The sequence below is a fragment of the Ceratotherium simum genome, chromosome 12, assembly GCF_057802395.1.
Source record: "Ceratotherium simum simum isolate JZ-2026a chromosome 12, ASM5780239v1, whole genome shotgun sequence".
NCBI classification, from domain to species: domain Eukaryota; kingdom Metazoa; phylum Chordata; class Mammalia; order Perissodactyla; family Rhinocerotidae; genus Ceratotherium; species Ceratotherium simum.
Window position 1 is genome coordinate 6,308,870 of NC_141911.1, and position 18,309 is coordinate 6,327,178.

Sequence of the window (18,309 nt, forward strand, 5' to 3'; positions counted from 1 at the left end):
GAAATGACCAAGAAACTAGCAAGGTTTTACTAGAAAACAAAAGAAAGAGAACATGAAAGAATAAGGCATTTGCTTTAGGTAGATAATTTGTGTTTTTAGTGAGAAAATCTAAACCCTCCCTGACGAAATAAAATTTTCACTAAAAAAAAAAAAACAGCCTGGGGTCAGGCTTTTGTAGACTCTTCACAGCACTGGGCTCCCCTACGCTGGAGATGGGGAGTCTGGGCAGAGAAGCCACATATTAATAGCTTCCGTAAATTATTGATGAGCAAGGATGATGAATTAGCATGCCTGACTCCCAAACCTGGGCCCTCAGCTAGAATCAGAGAATTTGGAGCTGGAAGGTAGGGTAAAGGTCACCCATGAATCCAAAGCACTTCATTTTACAGATAGGGAAACTGAGGCTCAGAGAGGCAGCTCATGACCTCCATGACACTAGACAGCTAGTCAGTGAACGATCTGGGGCCAGAAGCAGGTGTCCTGATCCTAGTCCAGGGCCATTTCTCCTACACTGTGCTGCCTCTCAGTCACACTGGGGACTAATATTCCATCAAACCTGACACACAGCTGAATGTGACTTGTACAATCTCACAGTTAAATGACACTTCAGGAGCCAACAACGCCCACCACTTCCCAGAGAACAGATCCCTTCTCCAATGTTCCCATCAGGAGTTCTTCCAGACCATGTTCACCAGGCTTTTCCATTTTTCATCAGCTCTGAATTCTGGAAAGTTTTTTCTTCTTTTATACCAAAACCTTTTTCTCCAAAACTTCCACTCATTGACTACACTCCAATTTCACCACTGAAACTGGCTATGGGAACTTGGCTGAGTTATCTAACTCGTTAAGACTCATTCTTCCCTCTGTAAAATTGAGACTTTTCTCAACTGTTGAAGATTAATTAAGAAGATTATTTAATTAACAAAAATAGCCTAGCACAATGCCCAGCACACAATAAGTGCCAATTAAATGTTAGATAAATGTTGAGTATTGGTCTTATCCATACTTTTCTTTTTTTTTTTTTAAAGCTTTTATTTATTTATTTTTCCCCCCAAAGCCCCAGTAGATAGTTGTATGTCATAGCTGCACATCCTTCTAGTTGCTGTATGTGGGACTCGGCCTCAGGATGGACGGAGAAGTGGTGCCTCGGTGCGCGCCCGGGATCCGAACCCAGGCCACCAGCATCGGAGCGCGCGCACTTAACCACCAAGCCACGGGGCCGGCCCTTATCCATACTTTTCAAAGCCAAAATTCTTCATTCAGGAGGTGTCACTACTGATATATCTGGCTTGTCCATTTCCAGGGAAAGGGAGGGAGTGGTCACAGCCTGAAAACTGGCTTCAGTGGCCTAGGATGGCAGGAATCTGCTGGCTTTGTGGGGATACATCTCACTGAGAGCTCAACTCCAACTACTATCCAAATACTGCTCCTATGCTGAAAGGGACAATGGGGTTAAAAGTAGAATGTACACCACAAATCAAGAATAGATTAATAAGGAGTTCTTCTGATAAATTAACAAAAAGAAAATCTCCAGTGTTCAGGATTAATGCAAGACCCTCTAGCATGCATGGAAGGTTGGTAAGGGCTTTTACTCCCCACAGTTATTCTCTGCAAGTTCCCATACCACAAATAACACCTTTCTGGAGTTAAGTGATACACTTGAGAGAGGAATAACAAGTATGGCCCAGAGGAAAGAGGATCCAAACACGTGCTCCCATGGAACAAAGTAATCGATGAGGCAGAGCGAGGCAGGAAGAGGATGTGCCAGATGGCAGGAGAAGGACAAACAAGAAGCCTGGACCAGAGGGGAAAGCAGCAGGTGAAGATGTCTACCAAGATGGCGGCAAGAGAAAATTTTATTTAAAAAAAGAGTCATACCCATTAGGATGGCAACTATCAAAAAAACAAGAAAGTAACAACTAGTGTGGGGATATGGAGAAATTGGAACTTTTGTGCACTTTTGGTAGGAATGTAAAATGGTGCAGCCATTGGAAATAGTGCAGCAATGGAAACGGTATGGTGGTTCCTCAAACTACTATAGGAGCCAGCAATTCCACTTCTGGGTATATACCCAAAAGAATTCAAAGCAAGGTCTGGAAGAGATATTTGTACATCTATGTTTGTAGCAGCACTATTCACAATAGTAAAAAGGTGGAAACAACCCAAGTGTCCACCAACAGATGAATGGATAAACAAATGTGGTATATTCATACAATAGAATATTATTCAGCCTTAAAAAGCAAGGAAATTCTGACACATGCTACAACATGGAGGAACCTTGAGTGAAATAAGTCATAAAAGTACAAATACAGTATAATTCCACTTATATGAGGTACCTAGAGTAATGAAACTCATAGAGACAGAAAGTAGAATGATGGTTTCCCAGGACTATGGGGAGGGAGGAATGGGAAGTTGCTGTTTAATGGGTACCAAGTTTCAGTTTTGCAAGATGAAAAGAGTTCTATAGATGGATGGTGGTGATGGTTGCACAACAATGTGAATGTACTTAATATCACTGAACTGTACACTTAAAAATGGTTAAGATGGTCAATTTTATGTTGAATATATTTTACCACAATTAAAAGCCTGTTTTAAAAAATGGAAGATAATATCAGGAAAACCCCTCATGGGCAACCAAGCACCAAATATTTTTGAATAGACCTTTTGAAAGATGGTAATTCTGTTGTTTGTTTGGCTTCTCGAAAAAGAACATAAACAAAAACACATCAACACTTAAAATGGTGCTCCTGGGAACAGAACTCAGAAATATAGGAGACCAATGTCCCAAGACAGAAGACTGGGATGTTTAGCATGTGAGAAATAGGTTGGACCTGCCCTTTTAATAGGAAATATCCTACCAGTATGCTCAGGGGCAGTGACAGCCTACAAAGATTCAAGAAATCTCACCCTCTCCACCCATCTGACTTATGGGGCTGCAAGAACAGGAACACTAGGAACTCTTTCTCTTTCCCCCAAGTCAGTGAGACTGTCCCTAAAATATTCTTCTCGTGGACCACCAGGTTATTCTGAGCCCCAGAGATTCAGCAGATATTCAGAAGAAGCTTCCAGATAGAGAAGAGAGTCTGAAGAGAGCGTGGCCCATGAAAAACTAGGTTGAATTAGAGCTTCCCGCTGAAACCACAAAATGTAAATCAGTTTGAGCCTTTTTATTTTTATTTACCACATGCAGATCTTTATAGATGAGATTTAGGCTGAAGACCGAAGAAAGGATTATGTTTTCATTGTTGTTTTTGTTTTGTTCTGTTCTGTTTTGTTGGGCTTTTTTTGAATAGGAACTTTGGATTTTTACACTAAAAATTAATAAACTCTCCTCCCACTCTACACTCACACACATCTGTACACAGAAGGAAGGCTCTGCTGGAGGCCCATGATTCAGGAGCAAGTCCTGCTGGGCTGTGTGTTGGCCTGGCTTTTTGGAGAGGGGTGTGGCTGCCAAAGAATTCAAAAAAGCATGCTGAAAAGACAACTAAAAATAAAAATTAAATTTATATTTCTAGAGATCAAGGCAGGGAGTAATTTAGCAGGAAAAAACAAATTCCCAGTCTGGGGCTAAGTCTTAGGAAATGGAGAACGAAGGCTCTGATGGGGGATGCCCTTTTGTAAAATCTAATGATTTTCAATTAAGGGGCCACAAGGTAGTAAAAGCTATTTTTCATATTTCAAGCAGACTATTAGAAATTGAATATCTGCCCAGGATGTGGTCACATGCGCTAAGTGAGAAGTCAAGTTGTTTTGTATTTGCGCTGGAAATCTATCAAGTCAGTGTGGTAACACTGGTTGTCTCATCTGGATCAAAAACTCTGACTGGCCATTGATGAGATCAAGGGCATTTCTGGGATGAGATTATTCCTTCCTATTCTGTTGTATGTCTTTGATTAATAAAAATGAAATTCCAGCTGAATTATTACTTGTCAATTGCCATTTTGCAGGCAAAATCTTGCAAAACCTGGTTCACCAAGGAAAAAAATAAACGGGGTCCTTGGTGGTGAAAAGTCTGGGAACCACCTTGAGCTACCCCTCCCCCTCCCCCAAACATGCACAATTCCAAGGGAATAAACAGGTTTCCCTGGAGCCAGAGTGGAGCGTGCCTGTCGTGTGAGAAAACTCAAAGAGAGACAGTGTAAATTAACCGCATCTGGTTAGACTGAGCAAGAAGGGGAGGAGATAATTAGTTGGCATTATAGGAACAAGGGCAAAGAAGAGAGTTCTATATTTACTCAGAGAAAATCCAAAATAGACTCCTTTGCACCCATTTGGCGCTTGTGGGCAATGTCAACATCTCCAAGTTGGCAGCTGTTGATCCCAGGGACCAGATGCACAGCTCAGCCAAACCCCTGGATGACACAAACCACCATCCTACCTCCAACAAATGGAAACCTGGCTTCATCCCCTTTTACTTCCACAAATGAAGAGAAGAAGGCTAAGGGAAGCCCAGAAGACATTCAGGAGCAATAACACAAGATTCCAGAGAAGGAAAAGTATCTTCAAACAAAAGCCCTACAATGAGTAAGTCAAACAAATGTATCTGTTTATAATAAAATGGGTTCTGTAAAAACCTGATACTGCTCAGTTTACAGCACCCTTTGATATGTATATTTCCATGTGTAGACGCACAACATTTCGGAAGTAACACATATTTCAAGTGATGCAGAGACATCACTGGGCTGTTTTATTGTGCATAGGATAGTAAAAATAAATGCCACAGTCACATACTGCTCCATAATATGCAGCCAAGATATAACTTCCACCTTCTCAGAAGAATTTAAGGCATTCTAGCACAAACAATGAAGGCATCTAATACAAAAATCCTTTCTCTCCATTGATGAAAAAGACTACTTTTTTTGGTACATGTAACATGTGTGTTACATAGGGAGAAAACAGAAGCATATTGAGCTTTCTCCGTTGGTGCTGGTTATACGTGGTTTCTTAGAGTGAGAACTGCTGCTAAGTGCAGTCATTAGGATGTGTGCTTACAAGATATAAGGGGTAGGTTAGCATTTTCGGGTTTGCAAACATTTCTAAAGGTTGTTTATGGGGTGTTTATTACAAGAAAAGATGTAACAATCATGAAGTTAGGGTACCTTCTTGAAAGGGGAGCAAAAGTTAATGAAAAAGACTAGATGAAGATTAGTGAGCTCAGTGTACATGCTGGAAAGGACTGGGTCTGTGTCTAGGCTGCTCTCGTATGCTTCAAATTCCCTCAGAGGATCCCGAAGTTATCCTGGGAAGTTGGGAAATGATGTCATGAGCAATCAGCATATCCAACTCATGTAAGTTAGGACAGAGAGTGCTGGGAGGAGGCTGTGGGAGGAAGAAGAGCATGGTCTAGAAGTAAGGACAACTGTGTTCGAGTGCCAGCTCCACTCCAGCCAGCTGTGCAACTGTGGGCAAGTCAGGTCACCATTTCCAGGTGCAATCTTTTCATCTATCAAATGAGGAAGATGGCTGACCCCAAAGAGTTCTTACAACTCTTGAATTTTATGCTTCTATGTACTTTCAGAAAAAGCAAAGAAATTCCAAATAGCTCTCTAAAATTGGTCTCATCTGAACCTCCTAAGATGGCAAAGGCGCCCTACACATCCAACAAACATATATATATTTGGCTATCATCGTCTTCCAAGCATCTCAGAGAATACTGCAAAACTGCCATGGATTTCAGTAGCCTCCTGAAACCTACAGCAGCAGGCAGCACCCTCCAACTATCCCCTCCATTACACCACTGAAGAACAGACATGCTGAGTGCTTTGTCTAAGGTCAAAAGCTAGGACAGGATCAGAATTCCAGCCTCCTCATTCCTAGGGCTATGCTATACTTTCCACAAAGAAACCAAGCTGGCTTTCTGGGAAGAATGCCAGAGGTTCCATTCTCCCAACTGAGAATTCATTGGAATATCGGAATAACAACTTTGGAGACTGTGGTCTCTCCAATCCATTTCAGGACCTGGCTAGAAACATGAAAACCCAAAGAACGAAGCAATAGGGAATTATTCCGTTTTTTAACGAAAGAGAAAAAATTAGGGGTGGGAATATGGGATTTCTTAAAAATTACGTGATTGCTGGAAGTTAATTTGGTATTTCTTCATTGGTTTGTAAGTTCTGTTTCCAATCACAAAAACAGACAGCTGAGGATGCCTAAATCACATTTCAATGAATTAGCATCTTGTCTCCAAGAATCTTTCCCACTCTGAATATAGCATAGAACCCAGAATGCAGTGCTCCATGGTAGAAAAGAATCTCCCTCAATGCAACAGAGAGCTGGTCATAATCCCCTGAACTGGAGTCTAAATTGACAGTCTTCAAGCCTGACAGCAATCACTGAGAATGATATAGGGATTGCCGTCTAAGTTGGGGTACACTGCCTCTTGTAGGAAACTGATTGAAACACTACCCTGCCAGATAGGAGAGAGGGCATCCTTTACCATCCACATACTCCTTATTAGGCTCAAGTCAGTGCACCTGGAAAAGAATCCCATCATAGATTTAGAGACGCATGTTCAAAAAGGAAGGTTCTGACTTCTTCCAAGAAAGGCCAACCGGAACATGAAAACAGATGTTGGACTAGCTTCATGCCTTGAGGATAACGTGAAACCAACCTTACAGCAAAGCCCAAATGGTCAGTACTCGGAGTTGAGATTCATAAAGGAAAGAGACCAGAAATGATTTTTTTAAAAATTGCTTTTTCCCCCTACCTGTCGATGATGACAGGGTCTGAAGGAGTCTCATTTCGGTTTCCACAACTCTTCTTTTCACAACATCGACTGTCGATTGGGAAGGAACCAAAAAAGAAAAAGAAATTTGTTAAAATCAAGAAAATACAATGAGCCTACAACATAAGAATGTTCACAAAAATGAATATGTCCTAGGTGGCCTCTTCACTATCAGATACTTGAGAGCAGAATTTATGGCCATGTTTAAAAACAACACTGAACTTGAAGCCCAAAGATACTCATTCAAATTCTCACTCTATGACTTACAAACTGGGTAATTCTCAGCAAATCACAACTTTCCTGAGAACCATATTAGTAATCTGAACCAGAGATGGCTGGATTTTAAGATCTAGAAGGTCACTTCCAGTTCTGTGTTGAATGATTTTATGATTGTACATATTACATCTTTGTGTCTTAATAAATATTTGAAGAAAGGGGGGAAGGAAAATGTATAAAATATACTCCAAGTAGCTGCTCAGATTATTATAAACCTTATTAACATAATGTCTTTCTCCAGAGAACTCAGTATACTTTATAAACATTTATTCATTCACTCATTTCCATCATTTTCTAAAGATGAAGGAGGAAGGCCAGAATTATGGTGTACATTGTAAAACAGGAAGAAAATGAGGCAAGGAGCTGTAGAATGATAGCTCTAATAATTTTCACCAAGTCTAGAACAGAAACGGGACTCGACGTGTAAGTCCCATCTTGAAAACTCTGCTTCCCAAGAATTCCACCCAGCAAAGTACTGGGTACCTGGTAGATGCTCTAGAAATGCTTGTGGAATTATCTGAGAGGAAGAAAGAAAGGAGAGGCCCTAGAGCAATTACCACAGATAGGAAGGACTCAGTAGGACCTGAGCAGAAGGGACAACACTCCAATCCCAAGGTACCTGTGTGAAAGACCCAGACAAATGTGAAAAGGGCAAAGGAAGCTTGGTGGCAGGGAAGAACTGGAAAATCACCTCCCCATGTTGCCTGTCTGCTGCCTGTCAGGACCACAGACTTCTGAATACTTCTCAGCTCATTCAAGCACATGGTCCACCAGCAACACTAGTTGGTTAAGGATATAGCCTTGACATGGCTTATAAGAAAAACAGTATCATCCACACCGGTTGGAGAATATGTCTCAAATGTTAGCAACAATCAAACTAAATGCAAGCACAGCCCTTCCCATTATAGTTTCCCTACAGTTTAAGATTTTAGATGCGGTACAACAGAAAGACTGCTAAAGTGAGAATCAGGGCTCTGGTGTCCAACCCAACTCTGTCACTAACCAGCGGTGTGAATTTAGTCAAATTTCTTTAACCTCTCTGGGCTTTGCCTACCTTATATAGAAAATTAAAATGCTGGACTAGTTAATCTCCAGAGTCCCTTCCATGAAGTCTATGAGGCTATGCGATTCCCTGAGCACCCTTCAAAAGTGACGACAGGATAAGGAAAAGAGGGAAGCCATGTGGCAGCAGGGACCAAAGGCCTAACATCAGCCCAGTCATAGATATGCTTTCTCGCTCTCTGCAGTCATCTGCCCTTTCTGATCCTCTACAGAATTACAAACATACAAATGAAGAAAAGTCCATCTCTCTCAAGCAGGTATGTGTGGATTATCCAGTGAACAATTCTACTATTCTCAAAAAGTAAAATACACTTGAGAGATGCTAACAAACTTTCACCAAATGGGCACAATGAGGTTTTAAGAAATTTAATCAAATTAGTAGGAAGTAAAAGAAAAATTGTCTCAATTTTTTTAAATACCAGTTTGCCACTGGGACTTTCTGAAATAATATTTTGCCTTTGAAATTATATTAGGTCTTAAATTTTAAAATTTCAATCCATCCCAAGATTAACACCAATAAAAACTCTGGCCAGCTGCTCTCTTACCTCCCAAAGCCCTTGTCTCTCTTCCCAACTCCTTATCCCCACCCATTTCTGTCTCCCACCTCTGCTATTTCTATTGCTTATGTCAGCGGAATTCCTTTGCAGCACAGGCAAAACTTATTTCTTAGCAGCACAATTTCAGAAGCCCCATACATACTAGTTACCTAAAGACCTTCTAGCTAGACTCTCCTTAGGCATGTCAACCTAACCCAAATATGTGTGCAGTGCTGGGTACGGGTTAATTACAAGAACACACACTGTCAGAATGTGCCAATCTGCTTAGTTTGAGTAGGAATGATTCTGAGGAGGCCAAGTACGTTTGCAAAATTGCTCAGCTGAATTCAGCTGCTTTCCATGGGGATTTTCTCTGGAGGAAAAGAAAAACAGATAAAAATGTAAGCCTGGTGCCAGCATAATACAATGTGAGGAATCAACTCAGGGAAGGAAATGATATTCAAAGAAAAGTGCAGAGAAACTTTGAGACCCAATCTTCCATTTTCCAACAGTAACATATTTAAGTATAATCTCTAATGATAGTATTCAGCACAGAAAAGAGGTAGAAGAGGCTCACGTGGCTGTTAGACCATAAGAGTTAAAGTATAAAAATAATAGAACTTGGCTCTATTTGCCCCATTTGAGCCCTTCTTAAAATTTCTCTGGGTCTCTAAGTTAGACAAAGCTAATTCTTTTTCTTTCTTCCTTTCTTTTAAAAGAAAAGGTCTCATCAAGATGTCCTAGCTATTCTCTATTTGGTTTCTTAAATGACATTCAGTCCTCATGCCAGCGTCATAAGCAAAGGGAAGTGGAGGGTGGGAGATGTTCCTGAACCCACGTTCCCCAAACAATCGCCCTGAGATCAGGTACCTGGATAGTTGATTCGAAGGAACTGGGTCCACGAGTTACTCAGATAACCAACTCAATTTTCCTTTCCCTTTGCTGTATATAAAGCCTGAGTGACCAACTTGAGGTTCAGCTACTTGAGTTAAAAGGCTTTTTAGGGTTGTTTCCTAACAAGCAAGTCTCTAAGTCTGACGTTCCTGATAAGTGTTTTAAAAAACTGAACAAGACTGGAAAAGAGGAAAAGAAGGGAAAGAATTAAACAAAGAGAAGAGGAAACTGAACTTGGCACTAGGTTAAGATTGTGCTCCTAACTACCAGGAGAGGCTCAGTGTGCTTTTTTCCTAATGAATGAAAATGAAAGTGTTCCTCTGCTCCTCGGTTTGGCTTAGTTTGGTTTATTTCATTCTAGTTCTTATTTGGAGAACCTTTCACCAGAAATATTCTCAATTTGCTTACAGGCCTCTTTCATCCTCCCTATCTCCTCATGGAGTCGTTGGAGAGGAAAAGAGAAAAAATAAAACAAGTTGGGGATGGGGGGACGATATGAGATATTTTATCCCAATCCTGAATCTTACCTGCATTTTTCAGAAAGGGAGAAAGACGAGGGATAAGGGATGGCTAGAGAAGAAAAAAAGCCCCAGCCTTGGACACAGGGTGTCCAGTCAGCCAAACTCCTGCTCAAGACAAGCCAACGTGCCCTTTCCCCTCCAAAATCGTTTTTAAAATTCAACCCTCAACTTTCAAAAATCTGTCTCTAATTTCAAACTCAAATAAGCGCACAGCATGGTGGCTTTTGTTTTGTTTTCTTCTCCCCAACTCCTCCCTGCGATTGCATAACAAAAGTGTCTAAATTCACACCATCTGGCCGATAAAGACACTGGCCCCACTGCCCGGCTGGCCCATCTGATTAGGGCCCTGTCTAGCCCGCGCCTTGTGGCGAAAAGTCACAGCTGTGGGGTTTGCTTGCGCTCAATACAACTCTGTTATTAGCCAGCTGTAGGCCTTGAGACAACTTCTGTTCAAATTATAATATCTTTTAACCCTCTGAGCATTGAGGGCACAGGGGTGGCTGGCAGCGACACAACAACTAGATTTCTCCTTGCTAATAATTGGCAAAATGAACTAAAGCAGGGAAGAGGGAAGCAGAGACAATTGAGGAAGGGAGAAAAAGTTATTCTTAAAGAGATTTATTTGTTCCTCCCCCAAAGCTAAACAACAGTTTATGAGCTTTTTTACTAAAGATTACAGAACATAAAACCATTCAGGGAAATTCCCAGGTATGCCCAAGAACACAGTGCAGATGAGATTAAGTAGGTGCAATAATCATTGAGAAACAGGGCATCTGATTCATCCCTCAGTCATATCCTGCTATAACTGGCTCTTAAAATGTGGGAGAAGGAACTTTTTTCTTCTACTGGAGAATCAACCAGCTCTGACTGACAGACTGAATGAGAACTTCCCTTTTAGATATATCCAATACCTGCCATCACCCCAGCCCATCTCCCAACACACACACACACACACACACACACACACTACAGACACGGTACCCATCCAATGGATCATTTATTTACCCATAATTAATATTTGTTTTAAATTCTAGTTTTGGAAAAAAATAGCAGAGCATCTTCCCAGGTCTCAAATGCAGAGAAGTTACAATACATTAAACTTTTATATTGTGTTACTAATGTAGACTAAACTAGAGGCTTTAAAAATTGATGCTGCTACTTAAACAGCATAAAGAGGAGGATTTGATTGGGCTTAAAAATAAAAATGTCAGCCTTAACTACAGCTGGATGGGGCTTGCGAGTATTATTTAAAGTGAGAGGTATAATTCATCAGACAATGGGCCAGTTTGGGGTTTTCTTTTCTTTTTAAGAAGATAATCTCTCCAAACAAAGACATTTAAAAGTACACAGAGGAATAAAAAAACCGCCCTTCAATTAGCCAACCAAATCGAAGTGTTCTGACTATTTAATCTAGGTATTACATGCAAGTTCATCTTGGAATTGTATTTTCTTTCTGAACGAATCTATCAAGAGGCCCTGGGATAATGGAGTAGTTATCTGCTCACTCCATCGCCCAACGCCTCACCCGGCAAGGAAACCTCCATTCCCCTCAGCTGCGGCCCCTGGCAGAGCTGAACTTTGCATTTGGCAAAGTTTGTTTTTCTAATACTTGGTCAAAACCAAAACAAGCATGTCTGATTGTTATGGTTTCTTCCTGACAGGGTTGGGAGGGAGATGGGGCTGCCAGGAGCTGCCCATAAAACAGTCCAAACTAAATCAGACTGCCTGCAATTACCCAAAACGAGCAAGTCTGAACTGGAAGACATTCACTGAAGCAATATCGGAGGAAGGAAGAAATGAAGCTTCCTCTCCAATCAGAGATTCTGGAGGAAGAAAAATGTGTATCGAATAAACATTTAAATTTTTATAGTAAAATAACCAAGCTCTTCCCAGAGTTTCCTCTTTATGTCCTTTCTGGCTTGCTGTGGGATCGCCAATACCCCGCACATTCTAGGCACTCAATAAACATCTGTTGAGAGAATGAATAAGTGTATGGATGAATTTCTTCTGATTTTTTTTTCTTCTAGTCAAGCACAAGAAAGGACTCAAAACGGAATGGAGCAGTCTCTCAAAAGAAAATGGGGAAAGTGTAGGAATTCGAGGAGACTGCACCTCTCACAACGTGGCCATCAGAACCCAGCTGTTGCTCCAGACCAGACCTCCCTGACAGGAGCTTCTCCCCACCCTCCCACCCACCGGTGGTGAACCAGACTGATCTCTCCACTCGGCTGTGGCTCCCATGACACTCCCCCGGACACCTGAAATCGTGGGAGAAGCAACATCCCTGCAGGAAAAAAACGCATCCGCATCATAGACAGGTGCCTCAGCTGAGGAGAAGGCCCGAAAATGGGCCGCTCGACCCTCTGGCGGTCCCTCGCCCAGACTGCCAGTCGTTCAGTGCCTGACTCGGTCACTCCACAAGTGGCCCCTCCTGGTGATCTACCCCGAGCGGCGGACCGGCGGGAACCGAGCAGTGTGGGCCTCGGGCGGGGACCGGTTCAGGGAAAGTCCCCGATCCCAAACTCGGCCCGGGCGCTGTCCGCCTCCCCGCGCCGCGGCGGACCCCGGACTGCAGGGACATGCCACGTAGCGGAGGAAACTCCTGAGATGCCAGGGGGGTGGAATCCCGAGTGGTTCCGGGTTTCCCTTCCGAGTCCTAACGGATGCGCTCTAAGAATCCGGCCTTTAAGGAGGCGTTCTAGTGAATCGGCCCCGGGGCCCATCCGTTCGCGAGGGCTCCCTCCCTGCATGCCGTCACCCCGAAAGTCGCGCCCCGACGCCCGAGCGCGGCAGACGCGCCTCACCTGCCCCGCTTTCCAGCAGAGCGCGCAGGAAAAGGCAGCTCTTACCTGCACATCACTTCGTGTGTCAGGAGAACTCGGCACATTTCCGGATTCTTATTTTGTCCCTCGTAAGCTATGGGCTGCGAAGGAGGGATGGGGGAAAGGGGAGCAGGAAGGGAAGATATGAGGGGAGTGGAGGGACAAAGAGAAAGGGACTTCTGAGCAAGCACAAAATCGTTTTCTCGCACTGCCCACAACTACATCAGGAGGTCCCCCGCTGGCAGCGCGGCACCTGAGCTGTGGCCTGGTTAACTCCAGCAAAATAATAATAGAGAAGTTTGCCCCAATGAGGACATGTTTCTTGCAAAAGGGAATGTTTGGGGGGACTGAATCTCCCCACAATTGCTTCTCTTCATTCCTTGGTTCACTTCCCCCCACCCCCAGTGTCTTCCCAGGCGGGGGGGGGGGGGGGACAGGACAATTGGGGAGAGAGAGAAAAACATTGTTTTCAGAGCGGACAAGGTGCGAGTTGATGTGGAGGGGCATGTGAAGTCTGACCTAGGAAAAAGTGGAGGGTGGGGGGAGCTCAGGGACAGTCTGGGGCGGGGGACGGAGTGGGCCCCGCGAAAGGAGGAGCAGAGTGGACCGCCAGGCTCACCTGCTTGGTGACCGAGTCGATGAGCCTGACGTACAGGTCCTGCTCCGTGCGGACGCCTGCGCGGGAGAGGGCGGGCACCAGGTCAGGGCCGCGGAGCCGCTCCGGGGCTCCCAAACCCCTCCTGGCCGCGGTGCCGAGGCCCAGGGAGCCGCTCCGGGCGGGAGCGCAGGCTGAGCCGTCCTAGGAGCAAAGACCACCCACCCGCCCCCGGCCCTGGCGGCGCTTCCCGAAGCCTGGAGGCCGCCGCAAACGACCGCGACAAGGTCAACTGCCTCCCTGGAAGGAGCACCGCGCGGCGCGGCGGCCGCCGGCAGGTGCAAGCGCTCACCGTTGCTGTAGAGGAGCTGTAACTTGTAGTGCGTGCCGTTGTTGGTCTTCTCATTGCCTTGTTCCTGAAAAGACAGGCGCGCTGGAGCCCCTTGCTTTCCAGCCCCCCCAAATGAGAGCAAGAGGAGTCAGCGTGTCGCTACACCGCCTCCCGCCGCCTTTCTCTCCCCCCTCCCCCACAGGGCAGCTTTGAACAACCCCCTACCCAGCCCCGGTCAAAGGGCAGGAGCGTCTGCCACTGGCCAACCTTCCAAACTTGCCAAGGCTCGAAGCCACTTGACTGTCTCCAATCCTCTGTCCCTCTCCCTTAAAAATGTCCCCAAAAGTGCGACCACCATGCCAGGACAACAGACACCGAGCCAATGCTGCCTTTAAACAGACCCCTCCCAACCCATCCGGTTCTGCCCATCTTTAGGAAGCCCAAGGCTTCTCTTGGCAGAAAGGTGAAGGGACTTGTCATTTGGAAGGGCAACATTCGGCCCTATCCTGCCAGGACCGGAGCCTCCGGGGCCACAAGCTCAGGGACCAGGGCACAGGTTCTAGAGGGACCTCGGGAAGCGCCTGCTCTAAAGGTCGCATCGTACACAGCTGAGGAGACTGAGGCCCAGAGAGGGCAAGAGATTTTCCTTTCATCACATTTGAGGTCAAATCCAACCCCCAAACCCGGGCCTGAGTTGGGAGCAGGCGCTGCCTTGGGGAGCCAGAGTGGGAGAGAAGGCTCGGTGGGGAAGGCGGACCAAGCCTGGGCTGCGGGTTTCCACCTAGTACCTATTCAACCCACCCTGCCCGCACTGGCAGGTGCAAAATAATAAAACTAACCCGGAGAAGGGCAGCGGCGGCCTTGGGTATACTTTTAAACTATGCTCTAGTCGGAAGGGCTGTTGCTCCGCCGTCAGTCCATGACCGGGCTCTGCTAATGACCCAGAGGCTCGGTGCGCAGAGCCGCAGGCGCCCCCCGCAGCGCGTGCTGCCGGAGTGGGGGCGGAGGGAGGTGCGGGCACAGCCGCTGATTTAGAGGCTGGGGGTGAGAAGGCTCGATTTATCATCTCTGATGATGTGAGCGGAAAAGTGTCGCAAGTGACAGATGGAATCTTTAGTGCTTTGCAAGGAGATAGTTATTAGGCCGCGAGGGGAAGGGGGACCTCCACTTACTTTGTCGTTCTCCACAAAGTCTACGAAGGCGGTGCGCTCGATCTCCACCGGCTGCCCCTGCCTGTCGTAGAGCGCCAGGACGAAGTGAAAGAAGTTGGATTTCCTCAAGTTGGAGGGAGGCTGCTTCTCAAAGTGGGCCCGGGACAGGGCGACTCCGCTGTGCAGGAAGAGACACGGGGGACACCGGACACGGGGGAGGAGAGAAAGACACGATGTTACCAACGCGCCCACACGACACCGCACAGGGTCAAGGGTCCAAGTCCCTGTTCCAGAATTATGGACCCCTCCGGCGTTTTTCAAATCGGATTAAGAAGTGGGGACTCCTTAGAGGAGTTACAGTGGCCACGGGGATCGGGTGGCAGGGCCGACGCCCCTGGCCGTTGCCACTGCCGGCTGTTCCAGCCTCTAGGCGTCCCAGAGCCGGGCAGCTAACTGTCGGGCCTTTAGTGGAAACCAAAGGATCCTGGCTGCGGACCGAGGCCTGGAGCGGTCCCCCGAGGCGGCAGCCCAAATCTCGTCCCATCGGGCCGCCTCTATCTTCTCCTTCAGGTGGCGCCGCCAAATGGGTCAGGATTCGGAGCTGGGGCCCGCGGTTAGGGGAATAAGGGCCTCTTTACTTTTGAAGACGTGACTCTTTCCTTCATCTTCATTGGAGTTACCTGTCCTGGCGTTACTGCCCACATCGCCTCCCACGCTATCTCGGAAAGGCGGTGGGCGAGAATCCCTTGGGGGCGGGCGGGAAGCCCAGGGCTCAAGTCTCCGTCATACACCGAGAGGCCTCACCCTCTGCTTCCCTCGCTCTTCCGAATAGTTACACCCGGGACAGTGGCAGGGAGGAATCCCCGTGACCAGTACTAGGGATCGCGGGCCACGGAGAACGACGTGATACTGGGGCCCCACCCCCAAAACTGCTAAGCTTGGAGAAGCCAAAATGTTACTAATAGGTAGAGAGCGTCTTCGCCGGAGCCAAGGGGATCCCGGCTCAAGCCGCATCTCCGAGCGGCGCCAGCCAAACCCGCCGACCGCGAAACCCACGGTTGGAGGACCTGGGAGGCGCCCTCGAGCGTATGGGGTATGTCCACACACCTCCCTGCCGACCTGTCGCGGCCGAGGACAAACTGGCCGCCAGATCACATTTTACAGGAGACTCGGAGCCCAGGCGAGCGCGCAGACGGCCAGAGCTGCCCCTTGGCGCTGGGGTCTCCGGGCGTCGCACCCCAGGGCGCGAGCACTTTCACTCTCTTGAAGAGTGTAAAATCTTGGCTAGAATCCCCCACTCAGGCTTCCTGTTCCAACTTTAATAATTATTTGATCCGGGGAAAGCAGGAAAGTAAGGGAGGTGTCTTTAAGGAGCTCGGCTAAGGAAAAGCGCCGCGGAGCCGGCTCCGCGGTGCTGCCTGATTTCTTTCGGCCTGCAGCCCAGCGAGTCCCCAGACGGCTGCGGAAAGCCACTGCCGCGGTGTGCCGTCTGCCGAGGGATACTGGCGCGTCCCAGCCTCGGGCAGGAAGGAGGGAGCCGCCGCCCGCCCTGGTCTTCGGAGCAAGGCGACTTTGCTTCCTCTCCTTCAAGGGTGGCGGCTGGTTCGCTCTACCCGGGACACCTGGAGACGTGGCCTGTCTGGGAAAGGAGTAATTTCTCCGCGGGATGTCAGGACTTAGAGGGAGATAGCCAGGAGAGGGGATGGGGAGGTGGGAGTCGCGGGAAGAAGTTCGTGGCCTCTTTGGGGTAAGGGGGCTGTGTCACGCAGACAAGGACATGCAGACCACAAATCCCGGCTCAGCAGTGGTGATGAGGGAGGGGGACCAGAATGTCTTCGTGGGGTGGCACGCCTGGACAAGGCGTTTACTATCTCAGCACGGGGACGCTTAAAAACAAAGTCAACTTCAGGGACCAGCCGAACTAGAGGCTGGCGATGCCTGCGTTTGCCGCGCGTCTTCTTTCCTCGCCTTTCTTCTTCTGCGGCTCCTTCTACTGTTACTCCTTCGTCTTTTCCCTTTATTCTCTTCTCTCCCCTCACCCCCGCCTCCGTGCGTCTGGCCCACTGTTTTATCTCAGCGCGCGGACCCTCAAGCCTGCCCCCTCCCAGGGCTCCAGGCCGCTTTGCCTTCCCAGGCAGCCGCTGCAGCCTCTCCCGCTCCTCCCGCCGCCGCCGCCGCCATCTGGCCGCGGGGCTCCTGGCCTCCGGGAATTGCCCCGCAAGAAGCGGGAGGAGAGGCGCCCGCAAGGGACGCGGCGAAACCGGGGAGTCGCGGGGGAGCCGGCTCCGCTCCGGCGGCCGCCGCTGCAAGCTCCGGTCCTCGCGCTCTGCTCGGCTCCGGGCCGGGCCCGCCTCGCAGGAGTAGGGGCTGAGCTGCCAGGCGTTGGATGCTACTTTGTTATTTTTCCTCCCAAGACTGTTCAGTGGGGAAGGAGTAGGGGAGAAACGCAAACGACCCGGGCAGCTCAGAAACTCGAGTGTTGGCAGCGGAGTAAGTGTTCCCCTAATTGCAGCGACCTGCCTGTGGGAGGGGAGCCCCAGCCCGCGGGGCCAGGGCGACAGATGGGGGAAGAGAGAGCGAGCGGGCTGGGGGGCACACACAGAGACAGAGACGGTGAGAGCGAGAGCGCGAACGAGCGAGACACGGAGAGCATAATGGTGCGGCCGTCTGGTTACCTCTGCGCCGCGACGTTGGCATCCACCACGCCGACATTCCGGACCCAAGACCTGACCGAATCCATCTCGGCGCCCAGCGATTTCTCTTTCAGAGCTGGTCCTCTTCCTAAAGTATCTTGAATCCCAAACATTTAAAAAGTCTGCTCTACTGTCTCTTTAAAAATAAGAGTTACAACACTGTCCTCACTGTTCCCAAAGCTGTCACGAAACCGTCTCCTCCAAAGCAATCCAAGAAAAGGGATCAAGTGCCGAAGTTTCAGTCTCTCTTGAGGGGGGGAAAAAGGATAACCCGTCCCTTGCTTCACGCGTGAGGTGCGGACTGATGTAGTTAAAGTTTGGGTGTTCTCCTCCGCAAGTTCAGATCTGCCGCCTCAGGCCCTCCGCCCTAGGTCGCTCGCATCCTTCCAGCGGCAGCGCTGCCTCCAGAAAGGGATCACAATTTAGAAGCATCACCTGTTCTGGGAGAAACAGGAGGAGACTGATGGCTGCCTAATCTCTCCCCTTCCTCCTGGCCACCCCCCCCCGCTCCTCCCCACCGCTCCAATTTAGAAAAAAAAAAAAATCCCCAACAGAATCAGTTGTGAAAAAGGAAGGGGAAGACCCGGAGCCGAGAGGAGGCGGTGGCTGCGAGCGCCGCGGAGCCGGGCTACGGCCGCGCGCCGGCCCCATGAATGGGTTACTACGGCCCGGACCGCGGGAGGCGGAGCCGCGGCCCGATA

At 47.9% G+C, this 18,309-nt stretch overlaps 1 protein-coding gene across 6 annotated transcripts in view; it reads right to left on the bottom strand.

Moving 5' to 3' along the window:
* EBF2 (EBF transcription factor 2) overlaps positions 1-17,848 on the bottom strand; it is a 188,306-nt gene extending 170,458 nt beyond the window's left edge. For 5 of the 6 annotated variants that reach the window (XM_087437223.1, XM_004433568.3, XM_087437220.1 and 2 more), the window contains exons 1-6: positions 17,591-17,848; positions 14,937-15,093; positions 13,786-13,849; positions 13,458-13,513; positions 12,866-12,939; positions 6,710-6,778 (exon numbers count right to left, since the gene is read on the bottom strand). In XM_087437223.1, the coding sequence (XP_087293349.1) occupies positions 6,710-6,778; positions 12,866-12,939; positions 13,458-13,513; positions 13,786-13,849; positions 14,937-15,093; positions 17,591-17,721 (551 nt within the window). In that variant the 5' untranslated portion in view covers positions 17,722-17,848. The remainder of the gene's footprint in view (positions 1-6,709; positions 6,779-12,865; positions 12,940-13,457; positions 13,514-13,785; positions 13,850-14,936; positions 15,094-17,590) is intronic. The other variant, XM_087437221.1, reaches the window with a different exon arrangement.
* Between the last annotated feature and the right edge of the window lie 461 nt (positions 17,849-18,309).